The sequence below is a fragment of the Lithobates pipiens genome, unplaced genomic scaffold (assembly GCF_037356315.1).
Source record: "Lithobates pipiens isolate NorthernLeopardFrog02 unplaced genomic scaffold, aLitPip1_a1.2 Scaffold_1, whole genome shotgun sequence".
Classification (NCBI taxonomy): Eukaryota; Metazoa; Chordata; class Amphibia; order Anura; family Ranidae; genus Lithobates; species Lithobates pipiens.
The window spans coordinates 179276678-179304030 of NW_027507685.1; the positions used below are offsets into that span (position 1 = coordinate 179276678).

Below are 27353 nucleotides of genomic sequence, written 5' to 3' on the forward strand. Positions count from 1 at the left end.
AAGAAGGCACAGAGGCCTGGCAAGAAGAACTCAAGAGGGGGACAAAACTTCAGAAGACGGAAGAACAGGCGGTGACAGTAGACCAGGCCACCGCTAGTAAAAGAGCTTAAGGAGGAAAGAGGAGGCCCGGCAAGAAGAACCGAAGAGGGGGACAAAACCCCTGAAGTCGGAAGAAGACCCCTGGGCGGCGAGGAAGAAGAAAGCCAGGCTCCTCCGCTTGTAAAAGAGCTAGCAGAAGATAGCGGAGGAGTCCGGCGAGAAGATCCCCCCGCCCAAGACGGAAGAAGACCGCCGGAGCTGTGCAATAAACTTTAAACCCTTGTGTGTTTTATTTACATTTTTTTTTTCCACAAGTGAATGGGTAGGGGTACATTGTATCATGTTAAGGGCACGCGGCCCGATACGGCTCAGGATGGAATCGTTTTTTCGGCGCAAGGCTTCCCCTTTAAATCCATATTAGGTGACGGGACCAACGACATGTCAATTCGGCGGCGACATTGACTTCCTTCACTAGTCCCGGCTACCTGGAGACGTGTTCAAAATGAACAGACTTTCCTCCATGTGTGGGCAAGTCCGTTCATTTCAAAAGTACGGCAGACTCTTGCCATAGTCCGGCGGAAAAGTCTGGTCGTGTGTGGGCAGGTCCGGTCATTCGAAAAGTCCAGCGGACTTTCCGGCGGTTTGTCCGCCAGAGTAAGTCCACCGGATAGTCTGATCGTGTGTACGTGGCATTAGATTTCAAAAAGTGCAGCCTAGAAGGCTGTAATCCTTATCCTTGACCACCACTACCTTGTGAGTCACTAGCCTGAAACAAGTACGAATTTATTAAAAAGACTGAAAAGTCTTCACTCCAACATACAGTATCTCACAAAAGTGAGTACATCCCTCACATTTATGTAAATATTTTATTATTTCTTTTCATGTAACACAGAGGAACGCGTTGTACAATATAAAGTAGTTAGTGTACAGCTTGTACAAGTGTCAATTTGCTGTCCCCTCAAAATAACTCTACATGGCCATTAACGTCTAAACCACTGGCAACAAAAGTAAGTACACCCCTAAGTGAAAATGTCCAAATTGGGCCCAAAGTGTCAATATTTCGTGTGGCCACCATTATTTTCCAGCACGGTCTTATGCCTCTTGGGCATGGAGTTCACCAGAGCTTCACAGGTTCCCACTGGAGTCCTCTTCCACTCCTCCATGACGACATCATGGAACTGGTGGATGTTAGAGATCTTGCACTCCACCTTCCATTTGCAGATACCCCACATATGCTCAATAGAGTTAAGGTCTGGAGACATGCTTGGCCAGTCCATCACCTTTACCCTCAGCTTCTTTAGCAAGGCAGTGGTCGTCAGAGATGTGTTTGGGGTCGTTATGGTGGAATACTGCACCGCGGCCCAGTCTCCGAAGGGAGGGGATCATACTCTGCTTCAGTATGTTACAGTACATGTTGGTCTTCCTGGTTCCCTCAATGAACTGTAGCTCCCCAGTGCCAGCAGCACTCATGCAGCCCCAGGTAATGACACTCCCACCACCATGCTTAACTTTAGGAAAGACACTTGTCTTTGTACTCCTAACCTGGTTGCCGCCACACACGCTTGACACCATCTGAACCAAATAAGTTTATCTTGGTCTCATCAGACCACAGGACATGGTTCCAGTAATCCATGCCCTTAGTCTGCTTGTCTTCAGCAAACCAATTGCAGGATTTCTTGCGCACTATCTATAGAAGAGGCTTCCTTCTGGGACGACAGTCATGCAGACCAATTTGCTGCAGTGTGCAGCATATGGTCAGAGAACTGGCAAGCTGATCCCTTCAACCTCTGCAGCAATGCTGGCAGCACTCATACATCTATTTCAAAAAGACAACCTCTGGATATGATTGCGAGCACGTGCACTCAACTTCTTTGTTTGACCATGGAGAGGCCTGTTCTGAGTGGAACCTGTCCTGGTAAACCACTGTATGGTCTTGGCCACCATGCTGCAGCTCAGTTTTAGGGTCTTGGTAATCTTCTTATAGCCTAGGTCAGCGATGGCAAACCTTGGCACGACAGATGTTTTGAAACTACATTTCCCATGATGCTCAACTACACTGCAGAGTGCATGAGCATCATGAGAAACGTAGTTCCAAAACATCTGGGGTGCCAAGGTTCGCCATCACTGGCCTAGGTCTTATTTATGTAGAGCAGCAATTCTTTTTTTCAGATCCTCAGAGTTCTTTGCCATGAGGTGCCATGTTGAACTTCCAGTGACCAGCATGAGAGAATGAGTGATAAACATCAAATTTAACACACCTGCTCCCCATTCACACCTGAGACCTTGTAACACTAATGAGTCACATGGCACCAGGAGGGGAAAATAGCAACTTGGACCTAATTTGGACCTTTTCACTTAAGGGTGTACTCACTTTTGTTGCCAGCGGTTTAGACATTAATGACTGTGTTGAGTTATGTTGAGGAGACAGCAAATTTACACTGTTATACAAACTGTACACCCAATACTTTACATTGTAGCAGAAGTGTCAGCTCTTCAGTGTTGTCACATGAAAAGATATAATAAAATATTTACAAAAATGTGAGGGGTGTACTCAGTTTTGTGAGATACTGTACTTGTTTCAAGGCAATGAAGCATATACCAGGTTGAAAGTCTAGGAACCCGAAAGGATAATAAACTGATTCTCAAGGGCACGTCCCAAAGTTCAGTCCTCACATGTACATGTTAAAAACTTCGGTGCCACTATCCAATAGCCTACGCTGCCACAGACACTCAAGATGTTGTCTTTTTACCTACCTTACATTCACTAGTCCAACAGCAGCAGGACAACCCACTCAGATATTAATGCATTTTAACTCCCTCATATTCTTATTAGAGAGAGACCGAAATTTGGGTGAACAAAAATTGTGCTTTCAACATTTTGCGGATAAAGAAAAAGGTGTTGATCATGCCACTGAAAAACATTTGATTTTCCTGTGCTTATGGTGCATTTTTCATAGGTCGTGCAACTCAAAAACATAACAGAGGCGATATTGATGCATTTCAACGGGAGGTGCTTTTTTTTTTTTTTTAACTGACCAAAAATGCAGTAAGCAAGATTTTTACCACCACAATGGAAGCACAAGCGTGAAGACATACAAAGAATTAAAAGGGTTGCATCATATATATATATATATATATATATATATATATATATATATATATATATATATATATATATATATATATATTTTATTTATTTTTTAAAACTCATTTGCAGTTTCATTCAATTGCACCCTACAGGTGCGACTAATTCTTATGCATCCGGACTCACCCCTTGCTGTGAGCCAGCACTGCCAGCATCATCATCATCTTCTTCATCATCCAGAGCACTAAACCGACTCGAATTCTACGTAGAAAAAGAAGGGATGAAATAAGATCATATACTGTAGGTGGTGGACATTTCTATGTATCCCCTAAACATCTCCATCTTTCTCATTGTGCCAAGAGATATTGGAACCCAAAGATAATTGCAATTTACTGAGAATGGATGGCCAAACAACTACCCAAACAGAATTATAAAATGTAAAATCTGATTCATGAACGTATTGATGAGAGAAGACAGTATCAGCCAGGCAAAAAACTAGCTCATTGCGCCACAGGGGTATAGCCAGTTTTAGCATGTTCCAGAAAGTAACATTTAATAAATGGGATTCAACATGTAGAAGTCTGCATAGAGATCTCCGCACCATGAGAGAAATGAATTACCTGTGTTGGTTTTGTCTTTTTGTTGCCCTTTTTAGGCTTCTTTTCTTCTTCAACCTTTTCAGGAGCCTTAGGAGGAGGTTTCTGTAAATTAAAGAAATTTGGACACTATGTGAAGGACAGAAAACAAGAGTAAGACTCACAGCTTCCTTTCCTTTCTATGCACCTCCTTGCAGGAGGTAGGACAGACTTATAGCTACCTTCTATGTGCAACCCTGCAGGAGGAAGGGCAGACTCATAACTCCTTTCTATCTGTTATTCTGCAAAAGGAGGGACAGGCTCATAAGATCTATTCTGTCACCCTGCAGGAGGAAATCCAGACTAAAAGCCCCCTTCTCTGCGTCACCTTGCAGGAGGAGGGACAGACTTATAGCTCCCTTCTATGTGTCACCCCGCAGGAAGAGGTCCAACTCGTAGCTCCCAACTGTGACATTCTGCAGGAGGGACAGACTTACAGCTTCCAACTGTGTCACCCTGCAAGAGGAAGGTGAGACTCATAGCTCCCTTCACTATAATTTAATAGACAGAAATTAAACCCCACTAGTTTAGTTTTAAGAAACAATTATTCTCTCTGTCTGCAATTAAATAACTCTGCCAGGGTAGAGACACTCACTTTGCTTTTAGATTTTTCTTTTGGCACCTCTTCTTCGCTTTCGTCTAGATCTTCATTTAGGGGCTAAACAAGAAAAAAAAAAAAAACACAAACTATGAGAAAGGTAAAGCGGTAAAGTGGTTCTAAAGGCAGGGCATTTTTTACCTTAAAGCAGAACTCTGGGTTTTCCAAAAAATCCCCCATTAACACAAAACAGTTATTACATTTATGAAATTTCTTACAGTTTAAGAGAAATGTCTGAGGAAGTTAGCTCTGCGATTCAAAAAATGCAGCCTGTATTCTGCCAAAGAGGAGGCGTTAGAACAGGGATTGCATCATATCCTCTACTTGCCTTACACTGTAATCAGACTACATTTCCCATCATGCTTTGCAAATTACAATAAAATGTGGGAGGTACACTAGGCTTGTACATGTAAATGTAAACTGTAGACATATCCCATAACTATTATACACACTGTACTCTGTTGTAATTCAGTATTGGAAATATTGCTCCTGTTGCAGCTTTGAGATCGTTCTAACAGCAATCAGTGGCCCCCAGTGCAGCTCATCATTGACCTACCAGTGCATAGCGGGATTATTATCACAAATTACCGCATGACACAGCAGGGATCTTTGGCTGTGACAGGTATTGTATGCGAGAACACCGATCACTGTAATCCCACCGGCATTTGCACAGTGCGCTGTCAATCAATGCCGGTGGGAGATTAGTGATTGGTGAGAGAGAGCGCACCACCTGGGTGACACAGACCAGGGGCTGAGAGACCCCTCCGTCCACTATAGGAAATAGAACTCCCTGCTTGCCATGGACTGAACTACAAATCGGGAGTACCAACCGTGACTGCTGGCTGAGGATACAGAAGGACTAGCAGACAGAGGTATTACAAACAGGTTGTCACAGGGCATTAACAGTTTTTCAGCAAGATTAGCAGGCTATTGCGGAGGAACTATAGAGCTCAAAAGAACATGGATAGTATAGTTGGTGAAGGTAGGAGATCAGCAACAACTACATGGAAAAAAGCTTTTGCCCGAAGCTCTGCTTTAATGAACTTATTGCATTATGGTAAAGCATGTCCCTATGTTTGTATCACCCCCTCACACTCCCAGTATATTTACCGGAGCTTGATCTTGATCCAGCGTTGTGCCCTTCTGCAGCAGCTCTCCCTTCTCTATGCTCACAGAAAAAGCAGCCACTGGCTCCTGCTGCTGTCATTCAAATCTGGGAGCGAGTCAGCAGGTGCTTCCTATGGGGGCGCACTGAGAAGAGGAGGAGCCTTGAGCGCCAGTGAAGAACCCGAGAAAAGGAGGTTCAGGGGCCGCTCTGTGCAATACTATTGCACAGAGCAAGTTAGCATAACAGGTTTATTATTTTAATAAAAAATAAGCTTTACAATCAGTTTATTAAAAACTACAATGCAAAAAATAAACATACCTTGGGTTTGGCTTTTTCATTTTTCTTTCCTTTCTTATTTGTTTTTTTCTCCTCTTCTGCCTGAGAAACATAAGTGAGCAGCGATGAGTGCGAGAATCCGAGTTGCAGTAGCCACATAATTTATCTTTTTAACAGTTATGTTGCTAGGAAAATTTTAAATTCAAGCGGGGCATGCTTGACCATGGGGAGAAAAGCAACAGCTTCACTTACAGGTATACCAAAAGCGAAATTAGTTTTAATTTTTAACTTTGAATTGGGAAATGATTAAAACTCCCACAAGGTTTCTTTTGTTTTATGCCCAATTGGGGAAATTTTTCAACAGTTCATGTTCTGTACAGGAAGTAGGAGGGAAAACGCCCTCTTAGCCCTTGTACACACGGTCGGACATTCCGACGGAAAATGTCTAATCGGACAGTGTTGTCGGATAATCTGACCGTGTGTGGGCTTCATCTGATTTTTTCCGTCGGAATGTCCGACCAACAAAGTTTGAGAGCTGGATATAAAAAAAATTCCGACAACATGATCCGACCGGACTTTGTCTGATCGTTTGTAGAGAATTCCGATCGGACAAAGTGCCACGCATGCTCAGATCAAATTCCTAGACCAAAGCTATTGGCTACTAGCCTGAACGTTATACCGTCGTAACGAAATAACGTCATCACGTTACTAACGATGGGATTTTCCGACAACTTTGTCCGACCATGTGTATGCAACACCAGCTTCTGAAAAAATCCGACAGATTTTGTTGTCGGAATGTCCGACCGTGTGTACAAGGGCTTAGACATATGTCACTGAAACAGAAATCTATTGCAAGATTTTCCCTCGCTGTTATTCTGCAAAAGGAGGGACATAAGATCTATTCCGTCTATGTTACCCTGCAGTAGGAAAGCCAGAATAAAAGCCCTCTTCTCTGCATCACCTTGCAGGAGGAGGGACAGACTTATAGCTTCCTTCTATGTAGGGGTGCAACGGATCAAAAAAGAAAAACCACAAAAATAAATAAAAACACACAAGACAGATCTTGTTACACCCACCAGAGTTTTTAAATTTTAAAAGCAGCAGCAAACTTGCTGACTTTGCATGGTTGCTAATGTGACTTAGTTAAATGTGAAAATCAGAGGTGTTCTGTCACATTAGCAACCATGTAAGGTCAGCAGGTTTCTCTCTGTTAGCAATGAAATAACTCTGCCAGGGTAGAGACACTCACTTTGCTTTTTGATTTTTCTTTTGGCGCCTCTTCTTCACTTTCGTCTAGATCTTCACTTTGGGGCTAAACAAAAAACACACAAACTGTGAGAAAACTGAAGAGGTTCTAAAGGCAGGTACATTTTTACTTTAATGCACAGAATGTCCCTATGCTTGTCTCACCCCCTCATACTCCCAGTATATTTACCTGAGCTCAATCTTGATCCAGCGCTGTGCCCTTCGCTTCCACCCTAGAATATGGAGATGGGTGGAGGCCATCTTCTCCTCACTTGTCTCCATGTTAAGCCAGGAGAAGGATCCAATCGCATGTGGTAAGCAGCAAAGGGCACCGAAGCGCAGCAGATGCAAATCCGCCGCATAGACCACTTTTGTCTAAAAGTGGACCCTGAGATTATGACAGCTAGCTGCTGCCATAACAATATTCCTCTTCAAAATACCAGCGTAAAACTGCGGTGGTCGGTCCATAATTGCTTAAAAACTACAATGCAAAAAACAAACATACCTTGGGTTTGGCTTTTTCATTTTTCTTTCCTTTCTTATTTGTTTTTTTCTCCTCTTCTTCCTGAAAAACATAAGTGAGCAGCAATGAGTGTGAGGTAAATTTGAGTTGCAGTAGCCACAGAATTGATCTTAAGTGTTACGTTGCTAGGACAAATTTAAAATTCAAGGGAGGTATGCTTGACCATGGGGAAAAAAGCAGCAGCTTCACTTACAAGTATACCAAAAACTTTTCCCCCCCCATTTTTAAATTTGATTTGGAAAGGATTAAAACTCCGGCAAGGTTTCTTTTGTTATATATGCCCAATTGGGGAGATCTTTCAACAGTTCTGGTTCTGTACAGGAATTGAGAGTAAATCTCTGTAAAACGAGGGGAAATGCCCTCTTATGCCGCGTACACACGAGCGGACTGTATGGCGTACTTAGTCCGTCGAAACACATTTCAGCGGACAATCCGCTCGTGTGTGGGCTTCAGCGGACTTTCAGCGTGCAGTCCAGCGTACTAAGAATTTCGGATTTTTCGAAATTCTGTCTGTCGTACTTTGGTTTCAGCGGACAATCCGCTCGTCAGTATGCTAGCTCGACGGACTAAGAATGGCGCATGCCCAGAAAGGATTTACACGGCGGAAGGGTGCTTTGCTGTGTCTTGGACTTCCTATTACTAGTCCCGTCGTACGTGCTGTACACGTCATCGCGCAAGCTTTCGACGGACTGTTTGTGCATCCGTGTGTGGTCAAGTCCGTTCAGTGGAAAGTACGACGGACTGTCCGTCGGATTGTATGACGAACTAAGTACGCCATACAGTCCGCTCGTGTGTACGCGGCATTAGACAGATGTCACTGAAACAGAAGTCTCTATTGCAAGACTTCCCCTCTCTGTGATCCTGCAGGAGGCAGCACAGACTCGTATATCCAAACTGTGTGCATAATCCTGCAGGAGGAAGGAAAGGCTCATACCTCCCAACTGCGAGTGTCACCCTGCAGAAGGATGGACAGACGAATCATTCTCTTCTGTGTCACTATACAGAGGGAAGGACAGACTCCTAGCTCCCTTCATTATATTTTAATAGACAGACATTAAACGCCACTAGTTTAGTTTTAAGAAATGATTCTTAGTTTGTTATTCTCTGTCAGTAATGAAATAACTCTGCCAGGGTAGAGACACTCACTTTGCTTTTTGATTTTTCTTTCGGTGCCTCTTCTTCACTTTCTTCTAGATCTTCACTTGGAGGCTAAAGAAAAAACACAAACATACAAACTATGAGAAAGGTGAAGAGCTGAAAGTGGTTCTAAAAGGCAGGACAATGTTTACCTTAATGCACTCATTACCTTAATGCAAAGAATGTCCCTATGTTTGCATCACCCCCCTCACATTCCCAGTATATTTACCGGGGCTTGAGCTTGATTCAGCGCTGTGCCCATCTGCAGCGGCTCTCCACTCTCTCTCTGCTCACAGAGGCAACAGCCACTGGCTCCTGCTGCTGTCATTCAAATCTGGGAGTGAGCCAGCAGGTGCTTCCTATGGGGGTGCACTGAGAAGAGGAGGAGCCTGAGTGCCAGCGAGGAACCCAAGAAAATGAGGTTTGGGGCCACTCTGTGAAATACTATTGCACAGAGCAAGTTAGCATAACAGGTTTATTATTTTAATAAAAATAACTTGAGGGGATTGTAGTCGTATTAGTGCAATTGTGACAGAGAAAATGGAGTACTGTCCGTACTTTATTTGCACTAACATATCATTTTTTATGGATCAGCTTTCGGGGGTGTGTTCCCTACTTCAAGGTCTAAGCAGTACTGATTCACAAAAAGTTTTAGCTGAAGGTAAGATGTTAAAACAAAAAAAAAAAATAAAAAAAAAAATCTGAGGGAAAGGAAAAAGAAAAATAAACAAACACATACATGTACAAATCAATAGTGTGGCAATGGTAATAAAGCCATCAGCAAGTGAGATAAGACCGAGCACCTCTAGTCAACACATACAACCCAACACTAGAAGGGATTAAAAAGATAAGTCAAAGATTTACACCACATTATAAACGGAGGATGAAAATCTGAAAAAAATATTCCCACAACCCCCATTATTGGCTTTCAGACAACCACCCAATCGCAGACAAACTAATCAGCAGGAAACTTCACTCTGATCATAAAGTCACAAATAATGGAAGCAAACCCTGCAATAAAAAACACTGCAAACTATGCAACCAGATCAATCTATCCAAAAGTGTCACACACACACGGGACCGGGACCTTCAATATCACGGGATCATATAACTGTACCTCCAGTGATGTGGTGTACCTCATCCAATGCAACAGGTGTAGCAAAGGATCTTATGTTGGTGAAACCGGACAGAAATTACAAGTGAGGATGAATTTGCACAGACATACCATCAAGGAACATAAGACAGTTTCTTCACACCCGTGGGACATCATTTCTCACAACCAGACCACACTATAGAAGACTGCAATGCTTTCGTTCTTAAAGGAATTTCAAAACTATCCAGGAAAGGAAAAACGTTTGGGCTAAGAATGATGATTCTTTTTGACACAAAAAACAATGGACTAAATTTAGATATTGGTTTCCTCACCCACTATACTAATGTTTTATGACACCCTCCAGTCTATAGCTTTCCCTCAGTCTTATGTTACTTGCTGATAGCTTTATTATCATTGCCACACTATTGATTTGTATATGTATGCTTTTGTTTTGTTTTTTCCTAAGTGTCGGTTCACACTGAGGCAGCACGACTTGCAGCGCGGCTGCCTCAGGCGACCTGGACGCAACTTTCAAAACGACTTAGTTACAGAAGTCAATGCAATTCATCCCCAAAGTCGTACAGGAATCTTTTTCGAAGTCGGAGCGACTTATGTCGCTCCAATTAGAACGGTTCCATTGTACAGAACGGGACAGGCTTGTCAGGTGGCTAAGTCGCCTGACAAGTCGTTGCAGTATGAACCAACCCTCAGATTTTATTTTTTGTTTTAACATTTTACCCTCTGCTAAAACTTTTGTGAATCAGTACTGCTTAGACCTTGAAGGGAACACACCCCGAAAGCTCGTCCATGAAAAATGATGTTAGTGCAAATAAAAAAAGCATCACGGACAGTACTCAATTTTCTCAATAAAAAATAAGCTTTACAATCACTTTATCTCATTAAAAAATACAAAGCAAAAAATAAACATACCTTGGGTTTGGCTTTTTCATTTTTCTTTCCTTTCTTATTTTTTTTCTCCTCTTCTTCCTGAGAAACATAAGTGAGCAGCAATGAGTGTGAGCCAACCTGATTTGTAGAAGCCACAGAATTGATCTTATTAACAGTTGATGCTAGGACAATTTAAAATTCAAGCGAGGCATGCTTGACCATGGGGAGCAAAGCAAGAGCTTCACTTACAGGTATACCAAACCCCCCCCCCCCCCCCATTTTTTAATTATATTAGGAAATAATAATCCTGCAAGGTTTCTTTTGTTATATATGCCTAATGGGGGAGATTTTTCAACAGTTACCGTTCTGTACAGGGAATGTGAAAATCTCTAAAAGATCAGTGAAAGTTCCACTTTTGGCTGCACCACCACTTCATACACCCCCCTTTCCTCTCCGCCATGGCATGCAAAGAGTTGACTGGGGGAGAGGGAAGAGAGCAGATTGAACCCATTGCGTGGCGCAGCAATTTCAACCATTTTCTAACCAAGTTATGAGATAGTTACATAGTTAGTAAGGTAGAATAGACACCTGTCCATCCAGTTCAACCTGAGTGTCTACAATTGTCCCTATCCCTGTACATTGCACACTCACATCAGTACCTACACTCAAGAAGCCCACGATGCAAGGTCCCCATTCATATACTAGGGCCAATTTTGGACAGAAGCCAATTAACCAACCATCATTCATTGAAAATATATTGAGTGAATAGAATACAATGGGGTTGAATTACTAAAACTTGAGTGTGAAAAATCTGGTGCAGCTCTGCATAGAAACCATCAGCTTCCGGGTTTTATTGTTAAAGCTTAATTGAACAAGCTGAAGTTAGAATCTGGTGCAGCTGTGCATGGTAGCCAAACGGCTTCTGAGTGCTCCAGTTTTAGTAAATCAATCCCAATATTTTATTAGTGCATGAGCGGGGAGGAAGGGGAGCGCATGCTACTCCTGGAACAGCAGCAGAGCCAAGAAGATTAAAACCAACAGTAAATCTATAATAAAAGACAACTAAGATTTTCAGCATCCCCTGAATGTAGTATATGTAGAGATAACCAAGCTGGATCAATCTGAAGTTTAAAAAATAAAAAATTACCGGAATTTGGCTTTCAAATTGTTTGTTAAATGCAGCTAGTTTAAGTGCCCAAATACGACTTGGTATCAAGCGCAATCCCATCTATGCAATGGCAGTCAGGTTGGGAGAGGGAAGGGCATGACTGGAAGCCAATCAAGTGTGAGGCATGCCAGTTTGCTGAAAAAGGAACAACACTGTATTCCTCAATTATGGTCATCCACATCATTGTGCTGTGTGGCTGTGTAAATCTCAGGACCAGATAAATAGAAACAACTCCTTTGGCAAGTAAACAGCTCTCATATATGTGTGTTTCCTCTGTGTATGTAGCAATCTGCCTTAAAGTCAACTTAAGCAAAGTACTTTTTTGAAGACTTAGGGGCTAGCTACAGAATCGCCAGCTTCAGCCATTTTTGACCAGGGCACACCAGCAATTTGAAGTCATGTACAGAAATTTTGCAGCAATCTACAAAAGCAAATCTGAAGTTAGCTGCAGATCAAAAAAATAAAATAGATTTGTAGCTGCAACAACATTGCTGATGTGACCTGGCTCTTTATGAATTCATGCCAGGATAGAGAACATCTATGATCTACACCACCTTCACTTTTTTGCCTTTATCTTTTTTAGACGTCTGCTCTTCCTCCTCGTCTTCATCCTCCTCCTCGCTGTCATCATCACCAAGAGCTGCAAAGATGTTTTTACTCTGCAAGAGAATCGAGATATAAAATTTTCACTCAGGTCTCAGACTCAAGGTCGTAGTTATGTGGGTGGGGAACAGAATGGAAAAAAAAACTGAAAATTAATGCAGCTACCACATGTAAGGACTGATATGCATTTTGTTTTGGGTTTAGATTTTTAATCAGCATTTTTATTTAAGGCAATACTTTTAGAGATTCAGAATACTTATTTCTTTCTTAGCAGTTTTATAAAGGTTCTTAAACTTTATACATTTTATGTATTTGCCAAAAACCAAAGGGACCATCATGAACTACTGTGCAGCCAGACCAATTTGGGCCCTGTGTTTCTAGGCCACTTTCTTGGTCTTTCATGGATATATTTTGCACATGTGCTGACAGTAATGGCTGAAGGTATTATTTTATTTGCACTTTATCACAAAACAGAACAAAATCATGGTACAGTAAACACCCCCCGACCTGGTTTACAGTCACCGTCAGCTATTCAAACAGATCAATGGTAACAACACACTCTACAAACATAAGATCAAGTAAACAGCACATTTAGTTTGCCAAAATAAAAATTTACCAGATTTTTTCCTCTTCTTGGAGCAGGAGCATGGTCTGCAAAAGAAGAGCCATTGTTAAAGTGAATGTATAGTGTTACTGTGCATATTTTTATTATTAAAAGGCCACCTTCATCTTTTGGGAAAAAATTTATTCAATTTAACCACAGAAGCCAGCAAAATATTACACCGGTGATCAGTGGATCATCGGTGCAATGTCAGGCTCCTGCAGCCTATACCTCTCAGGAAAAAAAATAAAAAATAAAAAAATAAATAAAAAAGGAGGAGGTTTGGAACATTGGAAAAATAAAATAAAAAGTCCCCCTTACTCAACCTATACATACAGAAATGAATGCGTTGTGGCACCTACGTACAAAAACAGCGATTGCCCTACAAATAATCAAATGTGCACGCCAGCGTGAAAGCAATAATTCTAGCACCAAAGCTCTGGGGTAACTTTAAACTGATGACCTATTGGGGCTTTTAAAGCGTCACCTATGGTAAAAATAGGGTATTGACTTTTTTTCACCATTTCGTAGGCGCACACAATTTTAGGGCTTGAGGTTTGGTATCCATTTACTCAGTGCAACCTCTTGTTTAGATTTTACCAAAGTAGGCAATTTTTTTACATTTAAATGCCATAAAATAACTATTGAATTTTCTACTGAAATTTTGCATTTCATAAAAAAAAAAAAAAAAAAAAAAAAAAAAAAAAAAAACTTATGCTAAAAATTGTGCAACAAACTGGAATAACCACTATGTTATTCTCTTGGGTGTCCGATTTCTAAAAATATATAAAATATTTGAGGGGGGTGTTTAGGTAACCTTTAGGCCTAAAGTTATTTTTAAAACAAATAAAGGCTCTGGCACGCAAGTGGTTAACAAATATGTCAACACAAAATGTCATTTTCGATTTCTGATCAGTGCCTTTTGTACCATGTACTTGTATCGAATTGTATCCTGTTCTCTTTGTATTGCTTCCTTTGTGTGAAATACTTGGTGTTCCTGCCAGTCCTATTAAAAAGGAGAGGTACAGTCAAAGCTAGTTTGGCTGTGCTTCTCCTGTGGATCACAGGAAGATACTTAACAACAAAAAACAAAACAAAAAACCATACTTCCCTTTTAAACACTGACCACATTCTCTTGGTCAGAGTAGTCCACCAAATACGGCTCTCCCTGGCCTTAAATATGTACTACATAGCCGTTCAATTATCCCCACTTTTATTACTTGGGACAAGGGAGATAGGAAACGTTTTTTGTCACGGGTATGAGCAGCTGTTCCTGGGCTGACCATTCATCCATTCCAGATAAGGAGTCCTTTTGAGCTTCCTAGCTCTATGTTTTTTGCTACTTCCAGCTTTGTCATGCTCTGTGGGCACAATTTAGAGACTCCATTCTGTGCCTGGAATCTCTGTAGGTGAGGAACGCGCTCCTAGGTACGGAGCCAAAAAAACCTTACTGCCACCTGCTACAATTGCCTCATATTACCAGCGGCCACTGCCCTAGCATATCAAGTAAAGACACATTGGGTGGCGGACATGAGTGGACCTGGAGGACGGCAAATGGACCAAAAATGTTCGAGTCCTGTCTGTCTATGAGATTCTCCAAAGCTTTCTGATCTGCTTAACTAATTGTACATTTTGCATAGGGCCTACTTGACTCCTATCCAGCTGGCTAGATTTCAACCATATCACAGTCCATTGTGCCCTAGATGTGGTGAAACTCCCGGCATTTTTATCATCCGATTTTGACGTGTCCCGTCATCCAATCCCTCTACGATCACATGGGTTCCCCAATGACCCTCTGCCCGAAGCAGTGCCTACTGGGACTTCTCCCTGGTTCTGACTGACGGCGATAAGTTTCTCCATACCTTTCTCCGGGAAACCCTGTCTACCGCTAATTGCTGGAACTTGGCTGACAGTGCTACTGCTAACAGTCTTATGCCCCATGGTCGGATTTTCCAAGAGAAAATGTGGGATCGGATCATGTTGTTGGAAAATCCGATCATGCGCGGGCTCCATCGGACTTTTTCCGTCGGAATTTCCAACACACAAAGTTTGAGAGCTGGATCTAAAAATTTTCCGACAATAAAATCCAATCATTTAAATTCTGATCGTGTGTAGACAATTCCGACGGACAAAGTGCCACGCATGCTCAGAATAAATTACGAGATGAAAGCTATTGGCTACTGGCCCGTTTATAGTCCCGTCGTACGTGGTCTACTCCACCGCGCTCAGAACGATCAAATTTTCCAACAACTTTGTGTGATCGTGTGTATGCAAGACAAGTTTGGGCCAAAATCAGTCGGAAAAAATCAGATGGATTTTGTCGTTGGAAAATCCGACCATGTGTACAGGGCATAAGAGTCGATAGCTGCAGTAAATGGTACACTCCCGTATAAGAAGCTTTTGTATATTCATAGAGGCTGCCCAACTAAATACTATAAAATATGGGACAGATGGTTGAAACTTTCCTCTACCTGTACTGAAGAGGAGCAGACTGATACATAACCTGTGCAGTTTTTTCTTACAGGCTCTTTATGTATCTCATAGTTTAAGTTCTCTGTGATATCTACCGAATTCTGGCTGTATACACAAGGCTAGCTTGATTATTGATGCGTTAATTCAGACATGATTACATTGATGTGCTTTTTCAACTTCTGGACTGTAATGCTTGAGAATGTTCAACCTCTGTATTGTTACAATGCAGTTTATATATTTTGTATCAAACTTTGGAACCATACCTTTTTGTATCTATTGAGCTCTGCCCTTGACTTTTCAATAAAAGTTTTGTTTTCTCTCTCTCCAACAAGCCAAAAAACAAACACTGACAACACTAGGCCTATGAGCAAAGTGAGGTTGATTTACTGAAACTGGAGTGCGAAATCTGGTGCAGCTGTGCATGGTAGCCAACCAGCTTCTAACTGCAGCTTGTTCAAGTAAGCTTAGACAAAAAAAAAAAAAAATTGAAGCCGATTTTGCACTCCCCAGTTTTAGTAAATCAACCCCATTGTGTGATCAGCTTTCTGGCTGTGCTGAAAACTCAGCCCTCTCTCCGCCAATGATTAGTCTCTCTGCACACTGAAGCTCATAAAATGGCCCATACACTCACCTTTTTATTTAATTTTTTAACTAGCAATGGCAGCGATCTGCGATTTTTATCGTGACTGCGACATTATGGCGGACACGTCAGACAATTTTGACACATTTTTGGGATCATTGGCATCAATACAGCGATCAAAAATAAATTGATTACTGTAAAAATGTCACTGGCAGTCCTAGTGTCCTAGTCTGTGTCCTTACTGAAGGGGGAGGGGACTGCGCAGGGGAGAGGACAGGACGTCTGTTCATACTCGGTATGAACAGACGATCAGTCACTTCTCCCCTCAGAGAGCCGGAAACGGTGTTTACACACAGTTCTGGAATCTCCGTGTCTCAGCGGCGATCGCGGGAGCCTGGCGGTGATAAAGACCATCAGGCACTCACATCGACTCGGGGGGCACCCCCTAGTGGCCACAGGGCGAAGCAAAGGTACAGAATGTTGTTTCGCCCAGCTGTGCCATTCTGCCACAATGCAACTGCAGCGGCTGGTCAGCATGTGGTTAAAATGTTATAAAAAAAAAAAAAAAAACTCCAGCAGCTTTGTAGTGAGTTTTTCAACGTTTTTGCCAGTGTTTTTTTGTTTTTATGGATCAAAAATGTCAAAAAACACTGGTCAGATGCGTTTTTGAGAATTAATCTGCATTTATCAGCGTTTGCTGTTAGATGGTTTTTACAGCTGAAAAAAATTCCTCTCAGATCCACAAAAAACAGTTGATAACAGCCTGTGTGTACATGATTAAGAGTTTGACTGTAGAAAAAAAAAAAAAAACATCTGAAGCTAAAAACAGCAGCTGTAAAAATGTCCAGTGTGCATGAGGCCTAATTGCTTTGCTCACAAAAAGCCTGAGGTTTTCACACGAGTGACCAATGTAATCAAACATTTTTAAGTGTTTATTAATAATGCAGATCCTGGTCTACCTGACTCCTCCTCATCACTGGGCTGTACTGACAGCTTCTTTAGCCTCTCTGTGATCTCCCGGTCTTCATCATCATTTCCTCCTCCTTTCTGTTTACTCCGATTCTTTTTCTTCTTCTCCTTTTCTTTTTTCTTTTGCTGCATCAAAAACAATTCTATGAAGTACAAAGACTCTCCAGCATAGTATTTTATCTGCCATCACAAGGGGATTTTTAAACTATATCAGATATATATCCTAACGCCCCACCTCTAGGTGGACCGTGGCCCCAGCAAGCCATCAGTATCAAGTAAGGGAATGCCAAGAATGCCATACGAGGGGGTGCTGATAAGTATAGAGCCTTACCCAGAAAAATTGAGATAGGAAGCTGTATATTGCAGGATGAACTGGCCAATTTGTCTATCTTCAATGGTGCAAAAATCAACTACCTATGATTTTAAGCTCTCTTTTTCAGGTCCAATAGGAACATGGCAGCACCTCCAGAAAAATTCAATGTGGAAAAACATAGGATCACAATCAAGTTCCTGTTTCTCCAAGGAAAAGGCACGAAGCAGATCCATAATGGATTGTCACAAACTTTGAGTCACAGTGGCCCTTTATATGCAACAGTTAAACGTTGGGTTGTCAATTTTAAAACTGGCCACGTTGGTGTTGAAAGTGGGAAACCCAGTGAAAGACCTGTTCTGTGCCTGCAAATGTGAAAGCCATCCATGACATGATCATGGAGGAATATCAGCCAAAAGTATTACTACAGATCTGGGAATATCACACGGCAGAGTAGGTGCCATTATCCACAACAACTTGGAAACGCAAAAGTTGCATCAAAGTGGATCCCAAAACTTGACATCCGAACAAAAGAGGAAACATCAGTGGCTGTTTTGGAACATTTTGCAAGAAATTAGTACGATTTCCTGGACAAACTGGTAACTGGTGATGAGACATGTATCTACTGTTGTAATCCTGAGACAAAGGAACAGTCTAAGGAAAAGAGGCACAGTGGTTCCACCGGGCCAAAGAAGTTCAGTGTGCAAAGGTCAGTGCAGAAGCAAATGACAACAGTTTTTTTGGATAAGGAGGGAGTTCTGCTGGTGGACTACCTCCAAAAGGGTTCAGCCATCAATGCAACATATTACTGTGAATTATTGAAGAAGTTGGATTAAAATATCAAGGAAAATCAGAGGAAAGCTCTGCAAAGGTGTCATCCTGTTGCATGACAACGCCTTGTCACACACTGCAGATGAAACAATGGCAAAACTGACTTCTTTAGGCTTTCAAGTGTAGCCTCATCCACCCTATTCGCCTGACCTGGCTCCTGCAATCATCTGTTCTGGTGGCAACTAATGCTGCAAATGAGTGGTTACACCAGCAGTCGGAAGAATTTTATTTGCAGGGACTTAAGCTGCAGGACAGATATCACAAGTGAATTGACTTCCTGGGGGAATATGTAGAATAGTACGGCAGTTACAGCTTCCCATCTCAGTTTTTTCTGAATAAGGCTCAATACTTATCAGCACCCCCCTCGTATTCCATGAAACAAGCACTTTGTCATTTGACCTATGGAGACTTCTGGTAGGGGCAGTGAGACAATTACAATAAATATGGGGATTCTGGGAAATCCTGTATCCAACTGAATTATGTCACAAAAGATGATAGAAGGGGAAATTTATTTTTAAGACAGTTACAGAAAACTAGTTGCTGGATGAAATGGTAATTGTTTATGACAAATTTAAAAAGGTGCTTTGGTAGAAATTACAGGATATTTAAATTCATTAAAAAAAAAAATAAATACTGTAACTAGAGTGGCTCTGACACTACAGGGTCACATCCAAGTACAAGGCAATCTATAAAAGAAGAGCGAATATACGTACTTTTCAAATATCAGCCACCACGTCACTGCTCCCCGGTTGCTGCAAGTGTTGCCCACTTCAGGGAGTTTGGGATACCTGTTCTGCCACACGCGGTGTCCCCTGTGTGGTGGCAGGCTCACTTTAAGTGGGCAACATACTGCTTGCTATTCAGGACAGCAAGGGAGAAAGCCATCCCACAACTTCCAATAACAAAGGTGTTACAATAGTTTGACGTATCATACTTAAGACCTTCCCTAGTACAATGCTCCATTAACATGATGAATGCCACTATAAAACAAATCAAGGCATGGAAAGAGTGAGACGGCTTAACATTACTCTTTCATAATACACCAAAGCCATCACAATTTTAAGGCCAGTTTACACCATAAAAACGCAGTCCAGATGCTTTTCTGCATGCACGTTTTTAATGTGTTCCAGTGCATTTTTGATGCAATCCAGTGCATCCCCCCCCCCCCTTTTTCTTAACCGTAAATAAGGACATGTGCGTTGCACTGCGTTTTTAATGTGTTTTACAGCGTTCCAGTAAAGTCCCGTGCATGAAAAATGCAGCATGTTCTACTTTTTTTTCTGGAACTGCAAGCACTGGTGAAAACCATATAAACTACTTTTCATGCATTTTTGATGCAGAAAAAAAAAAAAAAAAAAAAAAAGCACTGGACTGTATGTGGTGTGAACTGGCCCTTAAACAAGGACAGTGCCTACTGTTCCTTGATACTTTTTTGCAGCACACCATTTTATACAACATGGCATGTTTGATTTACCACTTGCCTACTGGGCACTTTCACCCCCCTTCCTGCCCATGCCAATTTTCAGCACTGTCACTTCAAATGACAATTGTGCGGTCATGCTACACTGTACCCATATGACATTTTTATAATTGGAGCTTTCTTTTGTTGGAATTTAATCACAACTGGAATAGGTGCATCCGAGCCTACTACCTCATGTGCAACAACTGGGGTTTTTTTGTTTTGTTTGTTTTTTAGCAAAAAATAAGACCAAAAATGTTGTCACAATGACACAGCTATCACAGAGCATGCCACCGCACTGGGGCGGTGCGCTTGCAGGATGGGGGGGGGGGGGGGGGTGAAGTCCTGCAAGCTGCATCTTTGGGGTGGTGTAGGAGCGCTATACACAGCCCCTGCCCACTGGAATGAATAGGCAGCGGTTCAGAAGCACAACGCAGGCGTTTTTTACATTTTCTTTGAACACTAGCAGGGGTTAAACGCACCCCACTAGTGCCAAAAAAGCACAGATAGGCGCTTTACCGCTAATGGGCCCGGCACCCCAGTGTGAAAGCAGCCTTAGAAAGCCTTAGGCCAGTAGGGGTCCCACCGTAAGTTGCATAGGAGTCACATGAATACATTACATTGCTGGGGTTTAAAGCACACAGGGGGCTTCTGCTCACATCCCCTAGGTGGAAGTGGGAGCGGGTACCTGTCAAACCAGTTACCCTGTCAAAGAGGAATGGAGAGGAGGCCTTAACGCGGAACTTCCCATTTTGCGTGACATTTACCTGGAAAACTGCAAGCATGCACTATGTAATAATTAAATCTACTATGAAACAGGCTGCCACGGCTAAAATCCTGAAAATGCTTGCTGCCTGGCTTTTACGCTGTCTGAGTAACTGAATCAAAGGTGGACAAAGGTGAGAAATCCTGGCCTGACTGCTGCAGAGTCAGCGACAAGATTTTAGCCACAGGATCAGCAAGACAGAGAACTAGCATGATCAGTCACCATTGGCAGCCTCTGGGTCTCCCCTATGGCAGGTTTATTTTAAAGAGAACTGTAGCAGGATGTACAGTGCCAAGTACCCACCTCTTGCTGCTGTTGCTCCTTTTCTCTTTCTTTCGCTGCTTCCTCCTCCTGAGCCTGTTTATTATCAGCTGACAGCTCCTCGAAGAACTGTTATGAGGGATAAAATCAATTGAATTAATAGATTCATTGCAGACTAGCAAGTGACATATGCAGATAAATGTAAAAAGATACAAAGTATATTTGCATGTATGTTACATGAAAACTGTCAATATCTTGTGTATGAAAGTGTCAAGTCTGGCAACCTGCACTTTTTAAATAAAAAAAGAAAATTCATAAATACATACATACCAAATAGAATTTGAACTTCGTATACCATATTTAAAAAAAAATAAAAAAAAAAAGTAATTAACAACAGTCAGCAACCTGCACTTCTATTCTTTCAGTAGTATAACAGGCGCTGTGAAAGTGATATTATGACAGGATCACTTTAAACACGAGACTATACCTGTAAGGGCTCTTGCAAACGAGTAGTGCAAGGGCGGATGGATATTTTAGATAAGGATACAACTTTTTTTTTTTGTTCTTTACGATGTATAGGTGCTTGCAGGCACCACAAGGTTGCAGTGTTTTAGCTCCTTTATTGTAAAAAGCGTTTTAGGCCAGGTCAGGTTTACTTACAGATATTCCATTTTAAAATAAACTTCCACTATGTTACAGCAGAAAATCTCCAGTCACAAGGAAAACAAAAAAACTCCTATACTTTTATATAGGAAGCTATAAGATGTAAAGCAGTAATGACTCAGTAAAGGCTGTGTGCTGAACACAGATCAGCTGACATTCTTAGCTACATGAATCACTCCACTATAATAAATGTTCTCACATACGGAGTCATTCAATATTATTGTGACATAACACTGTGCAACCACACATCCATGGGGATTTATAAACAATGACATTCATACTATAACCTGGAAGTGTTCAAGAAACTGTTCACACCTATCAACTAAACATTGTACATCATAAACTTACTAACACACATTGATTACAGCCCATCCATCCATACACGCGCACACATACATACATACACCTGAGCCACTGTACTAATGAGCAGACATTAGTACAGCAACCCCTCGCCGCTGAGCTGTAGTTTTCTGACAGGCCCCCCCCCCCCCCCGCCAGAACATTCTGGGTGGCCATTGGCTGTGAAAGCGTTGATCTGGAGCCAGTTGGCTGCTGGTTTTCCAGCAGGCTTGGCCAGCTTCTGTTGGGTCGGCTGGCATACACACGGGCTGAATATCGTGTGCCGGTGTGTACGAGGCTTAAGAATCTACCCATTGCTAAGCCCTCACCTATCCTTTACACAACTGTGACAAGTTGAGGTCAGCAGTTTCACCTGAGCAAGCCGCACAAAAGGTGCTCCTATATTATCAGAAGATACACTGGGTTGGTAGATTCTGGTTGGATACAATACATATGGATGGAACAACAGAGGCATGTAACAAGACGAGCAGCAAATGATTTTCTCTCTACTCATCTACTTTAAATATTTCAATGTTCAGACAACACAAGGTTGCCAAGATCTGAACACTAATTATAATGAGTGACAAGAGTTTAATTACAATAAGTACTGTCAGCGTTCTTTGCACTTTATACATGAAAAATAATAGTTTGTTAGCAAAGCAGAGTCATATGCATTCATATTAGTAAAGAATTCAAAAAAAGCCTACATAAATTAAAGATTAAGGGTTAATTAGGAGCATAGTTAGAAGACCACGAATATTCAATTTACCATTCACTGGTGGTAAATCATTCCCTGTATATTAACCACTTGAGCTCCGAATGATTTTACCCCCTTCCTGACCAGGGTTTGCTCCGTCGATCCCCGCTGAGCAGGAAGATGACAGGTCGGTCTCTGCACACTGCGCAGGGATGGACCTGTCAGAGCACCACTCTCCCCTATGGGAGATCAGATGATGATGGACTGCAGAGTCCATCATCACCCGATCCGATGATAGATGGAAAAGTAGGTTTTTCCTCGTCACACTTTTTCGGATCGGGTTGGATATCAGCGGACATGTCACCGCTGACATCCGACGCACCATAGACCTCTATGGAGCATCCGTTCAGGTCCATCTGAAAAACTGACAGGTGGGCCTGAACAGATTGTTCGTCTGAAAGAGGCCTTACACTGATGGAAAGTGCAATGCTTTGCAGGCTCCAAGGTAAAAAAGCTAATATTTTACGTGCAAAATCATGTGCATCTAATTATTATTTTATTTATTTTTTTATAAAAAAGGTACACTTAGCCTTTACTAAAGATTCACATACGGTGAAAGTTCAGTGAATATCACAGCATTCACTGCTTGAACATGTCCCAAGTTAGAAAATTTAAGGGAAAAAAAGCCAGCAAAGCAAAATAAATCTACTAAAACACTAAATAAATAAAAAATATATAAGTTATTCAGACTTACCGATTTCTTTCCTTTTTTGTCTTTTTTCCCTTTCTTCACCACTTTATCTGAAAGGAGACAGAATGTGAGAATAATGCAATGCTGTCATCTGTATTATCTGTAGACACACACACACACACACACACACACACACACACGAGTCAGCAGGAAACGGGCTGGGGCATACTGCCAGCAGGAGGCAGGCTTGGATGTACTGCCAGGAGATAGGGAGCATAAAGCAGCATTTCTCCAGGCTAAGTTAAGTATTTCAGCCCTTCTATTTGGCCACTCTAGCAAAGCTGTAAATATACAGCACAGTGGTTAACACCTCTGCCTTGCAGCACTGGGATCATCGATGCAAATCCTAGCCAGGACACCATCTGCATGGAGTTTGCATGTTTTCCCTGTGCTTGAGAAGGTTTCCTTCGGGAACTCAGATTTCCCCCCACACCCCATGTGAATTCTTTACCAACATCAATGCATACGACTCTAAAATGGCCACAAGACAGGCATGTAGGTTAAAGTGGAAGTCCATGCAAAATCTAAAATCCCAGCATCTATAGCCACCAACATTCTAAAACTAACCTATCTAGCCCTGGGGGAAAAAAAAAAAAAAAAAATCAGTATACATACTTTTCTACAGGCGATCCGACTCAATCTCCAGCGGCAGAAGCTCTGATCCCCCGCTGAGCTCAGCCGCAGCTTTGCTGTGTGGGCAGGTGCAGAGGACACATCCGTCAAAGGAAGCCCCATAGTAACTCTATGGGTGACATCACTTCCTGTTCATTTCACAGCCGTTGTCGGATGTGTACTCAGCAGAGTTTCCACCGCGGGAGATCGGGTCGGATCGCCTGCAGAGAGAGTATGTATGCTGATTTTTTTCTTTTCAGGGCTAGATAGGTAATGCTGCATACACACGATCGGATTTCTCGTCGGAAAGACATATGACGGCTTTTCCGACAGGATTCCACTCAAGTTTGCCTTGCATAACTGTCTGCTTTTGTTTTATGATCTTTATATTCACGTGGTGATCTGGCTAGTAATACACTTTCTGTTTTAGGGTGTCTCCACTCTGGGTGGAGGCGCAATGGAGACACATTTGGACAGCAGCATTGGCAATCTGGGGAAAGGGTAATGTCAGATGTACTGGCAGATTTAGAATGACTTGACTAACAAAGCCAAACTCCAGCTAACCCCATTTAAAGCATGTGTTTATGTTTTTTTTATTTACAGTATTTTTTTTCTCTTTTAAAATGTTGTAAAAATGAATGGTCCACCGCCTCCATTCATAGAGTGCTTTTCATTGCATGAAGCCATGGTATGGTTCTTATGAATGGAGCAAAGGGGTGGCAAGGGCGGGCATAGTCAGCACTTTTGTTGAGTGCCTGCAATAGGTCCAGCATCTCCTACTGCCAACTGCAAGGGTGGTTTTTGTTTTTAATTTTCCTGGCGTTGGGCTTTAACCCCTTCCCGCTGCCCCTTTAACTAGGCTATTACATCCAGGGGACAGGAAGGTTTGCCTAATCCCACAATCTCCCAATCCAGAGACCTAACTTTCATTTGTCTCTTCTGCTTCATTCCTCTATCAGCATGATCCAATTCTCACAAGTACTCCTGACACCAAGAGAAAAATGGTGACAGGGGAGGGAGCTCCAGCTGATTGACAGCCTCAGATTGGTTCCTGTGTGAAAGAGGGGGGGGGGGGTGTCCCTTCCAATCAGCTCTCAGAGCTCCCCTATGCCAGGGGTTGACAAATTTGCTTGGAATCTAGGAGCCAGCTAAAAAAGTTAGGAGCCAGGTCCGTGACGACGATCTGGACCTGTCCCTGGCCTGACATGGAGACGAGTGAGGGGGAAGATAGCCCCCAGCCCCCCACCTGTCTCCAAGTCATTGCCCATAGCTCTTAGAGGGACATTTTTAAATTGCATTTTAGTGTAAATATGAGATGTGAGGTCTCTCTGACCCCAGATCTCATATATAAAAGAGGACCTGTCATGCTTTTTTCTATTACAAGGGATTTTTACATTCCTTGTAATAGGAATAAAAGTGACACACATTTTTTTTTTTTAAAAGAACAGTGAAAAAAATTAAAATAAAAGTTAAAATAAGAAAAAAAAATGTTTTAAATGCGCCCTGTCTCGCCAAGCTTGCGTGCAGAAGCGAACGCATATATGAAAGCGGTGTTCAAACCACACATGTGAGGTATCGCTGCGATCGGTAGAGTAAGAGCAATAATTCTAGCCCCAGACCTCCTCTGTAACTCAAAACGTGCAACCTATAGAATTTTTTAAACGTCGCCTATGGAGATTTTAAAGGGTAAAAGTTTGTCGCCATTCCATGAGCGGGCGCAATTTTGAAGCGTGACATGTTGGGTATCGATTTACTCGGCGTAACATTATCTTTCACAATATAAAAAAAAAAAAAAATTAGGCTAACTTTACTGTTGTCTTTTTTTTTATTAAATAAAATTTTTTTCCCCAAAAAAAGTGCGCTTGTAAGTCCGCTGTGCAAATACGGTGTGACAGACAGTATTGCAACGACCACCATTTTACTCTCTAGGGTGTTAGAATAAATAATAAAATATATATATATATATATATATATATATATATATATATATATTTTTTTTTTGTTTTGTTTAGGGGTTCTAAGTAAAGGGATGGAGAAAGACTGGCAGGCAATCCGATTAGCATTGTTGGTTGTAATTCCAACGGCCACCACAAGAGGGCGCCAGATTCCAGAAGGAACCATAGGATCACAGAAGGCCTCAAAGCCGGGGGCTCAATTACCGGCCGCCTGCGGCCCGACGCGATCGCGCGCGGGGGGGGGGGGGGGGGGGGGGGGTCCACGGAGACGGGATACCCCCAGCTATGCTGCCCCAGGCGCAAGGTCGCTGATTCTAGTCGCCAATGCGACCTGGCGACCGGGTTTTGTCGAGCACTGCCCTATGCAAACCCGTTTTCTGACAGCTCAGACCAGCTTTATAAATTCTTCACTTTGAACAGATATAGAAAAGAAAAAAGAGAAGACTGCAGATAAACAGGTACAACTTATGTAGGGGGCCTTGTTTCATCTCTGCGTATCACTTCATAGGATATGTAAAGATTTACAACAACTAACAATTTGCCACCCGTAGGACTTCATGTTGTTCATCCCTTGTGATTGCAATAAAATAGGGGGAAAAAAAGAGCACTCCAGTTCCCCTGCACAAATGCAAATGCATACGTTACACCCGCATGCATATGTAAACAGCGATCACACCACACACACACACACACGTGAGGTATTGTCGTCGTGACAGCAAGAATTCTAGCACCAGACCCCTTGTGGATCTCTAAACTGGTAACCTGTAAAGGCGTTCAAAGTGCTGCCTATGGAGAATTTTAAGTACCGTAGTTTTCTGCCATTCCACAGGCAGTTACAATCTTAAAGCATGACATGTTAGGTTTCTAGTTACTCAGCATAACATCAAACTTTAAATTTTACAAAGAAAATCAGGTATTGTATACACTGTGTTCATGTGCAATGAAATTCATTGAAGTGTATTTTTTCCCCCAAAAAGTTGCATTTGAAAAACTGCTGAGTAAACACCCTCTAACAAAAAAAAAAAAAAATCGCAACACCCATCATTTTATTCTATAGCTCCTCTGCTTAAAAAATATATAATGTTTGGAGGGTCTAAATAATTCTCTAGCAAAAAAGTTGATTTCTACACGTAGGAGCAAAGTGTTAGAATGTTAGAACGGGCCGGATATGAAGTGGTTGTAAAGTCTCAAGGTTTTTCACCTTAACCACTTCAATACTGGGCACTTTCACCCCCGTCCTTTCCAGACCAGCTTTCAGCGCTGTCACATTTTGAAGGGCAATTGCGCGTTTTTTATCATTTTTTTCACACAAACAGCTTTTTTTTGGTGGTATTTAATCACCGCTGGGATTTTTATTTTTTATGCTACAAATAAAAAAGTTTATTTTTTATTTTAGTTTCTGTTATAAAATTTAGCAAATAAGTAATTTCTCTTGAGAAATTTTGACCAAAAATGATGCTGCAACATTTCTTTGGTAAAAAATAACCCAAATCAGTGTTTATTTGGTGTTGGCAGACAGATTTTTTTTTTTTATTTGGACACTGAAATGTGTATAGGGACAGGGGGATATCAGTGGCGCTTGGTGTACTTTGTGGGGTGATCTGTAAAAGCTCTCTGTGTAAAATCATCCTCGCACAGAGAGCTGTTACAGATCTAAAGATTCCCCTCTCCCCACCCATTGAGCTCCAT

General features: G+C 41.9%; 1 protein-coding gene across 1 annotated transcript in view; it reads right to left on the reverse strand.

Annotated features, from left to right (window-relative positions):
- Positions 1 to 27353, reverse strand: part of ABCF1 (ATP binding cassette subfamily F member 1) — a 62225-nt gene that overhangs the window by 30269 nt on the left and 4603 nt on the right. The window contains exons 2-14 of the mRNA XM_077478972.1: positions 23101 to 23147; positions 20690 to 20776; positions 17011 to 17146; positions 13015 to 13049; positions 12350 to 12454; positions 10670 to 10726; positions 8656 to 8718; positions 7492 to 7551; positions 6991 to 7053; positions 5784 to 5843; positions 4355 to 4417; positions 3745 to 3825; positions 3311 to 3385 (exon numbers count right to left, since the gene is read on the reverse strand). Of these exons, the coding sequence (XP_077335098.1) occupies positions 3311 to 3385; positions 3745 to 3825; positions 4355 to 4417; positions 5784 to 5843; positions 6991 to 7053; positions 7492 to 7551; positions 8656 to 8718; positions 10670 to 10726; positions 12350 to 12454; positions 13015 to 13049; positions 17011 to 17146; positions 20690 to 20776; positions 23101 to 23147 (932 nt within the window). The remainder of the gene's footprint in view (positions 1 to 3310; positions 3386 to 3744; positions 3826 to 4354; positions 4418 to 5783; positions 5844 to 6990; positions 7054 to 7491; positions 7552 to 8655; positions 8719 to 10669; positions 10727 to 12349; positions 12455 to 13014; positions 13050 to 17010; positions 17147 to 20689; positions 20777 to 23100; positions 23148 to 27353) is intronic.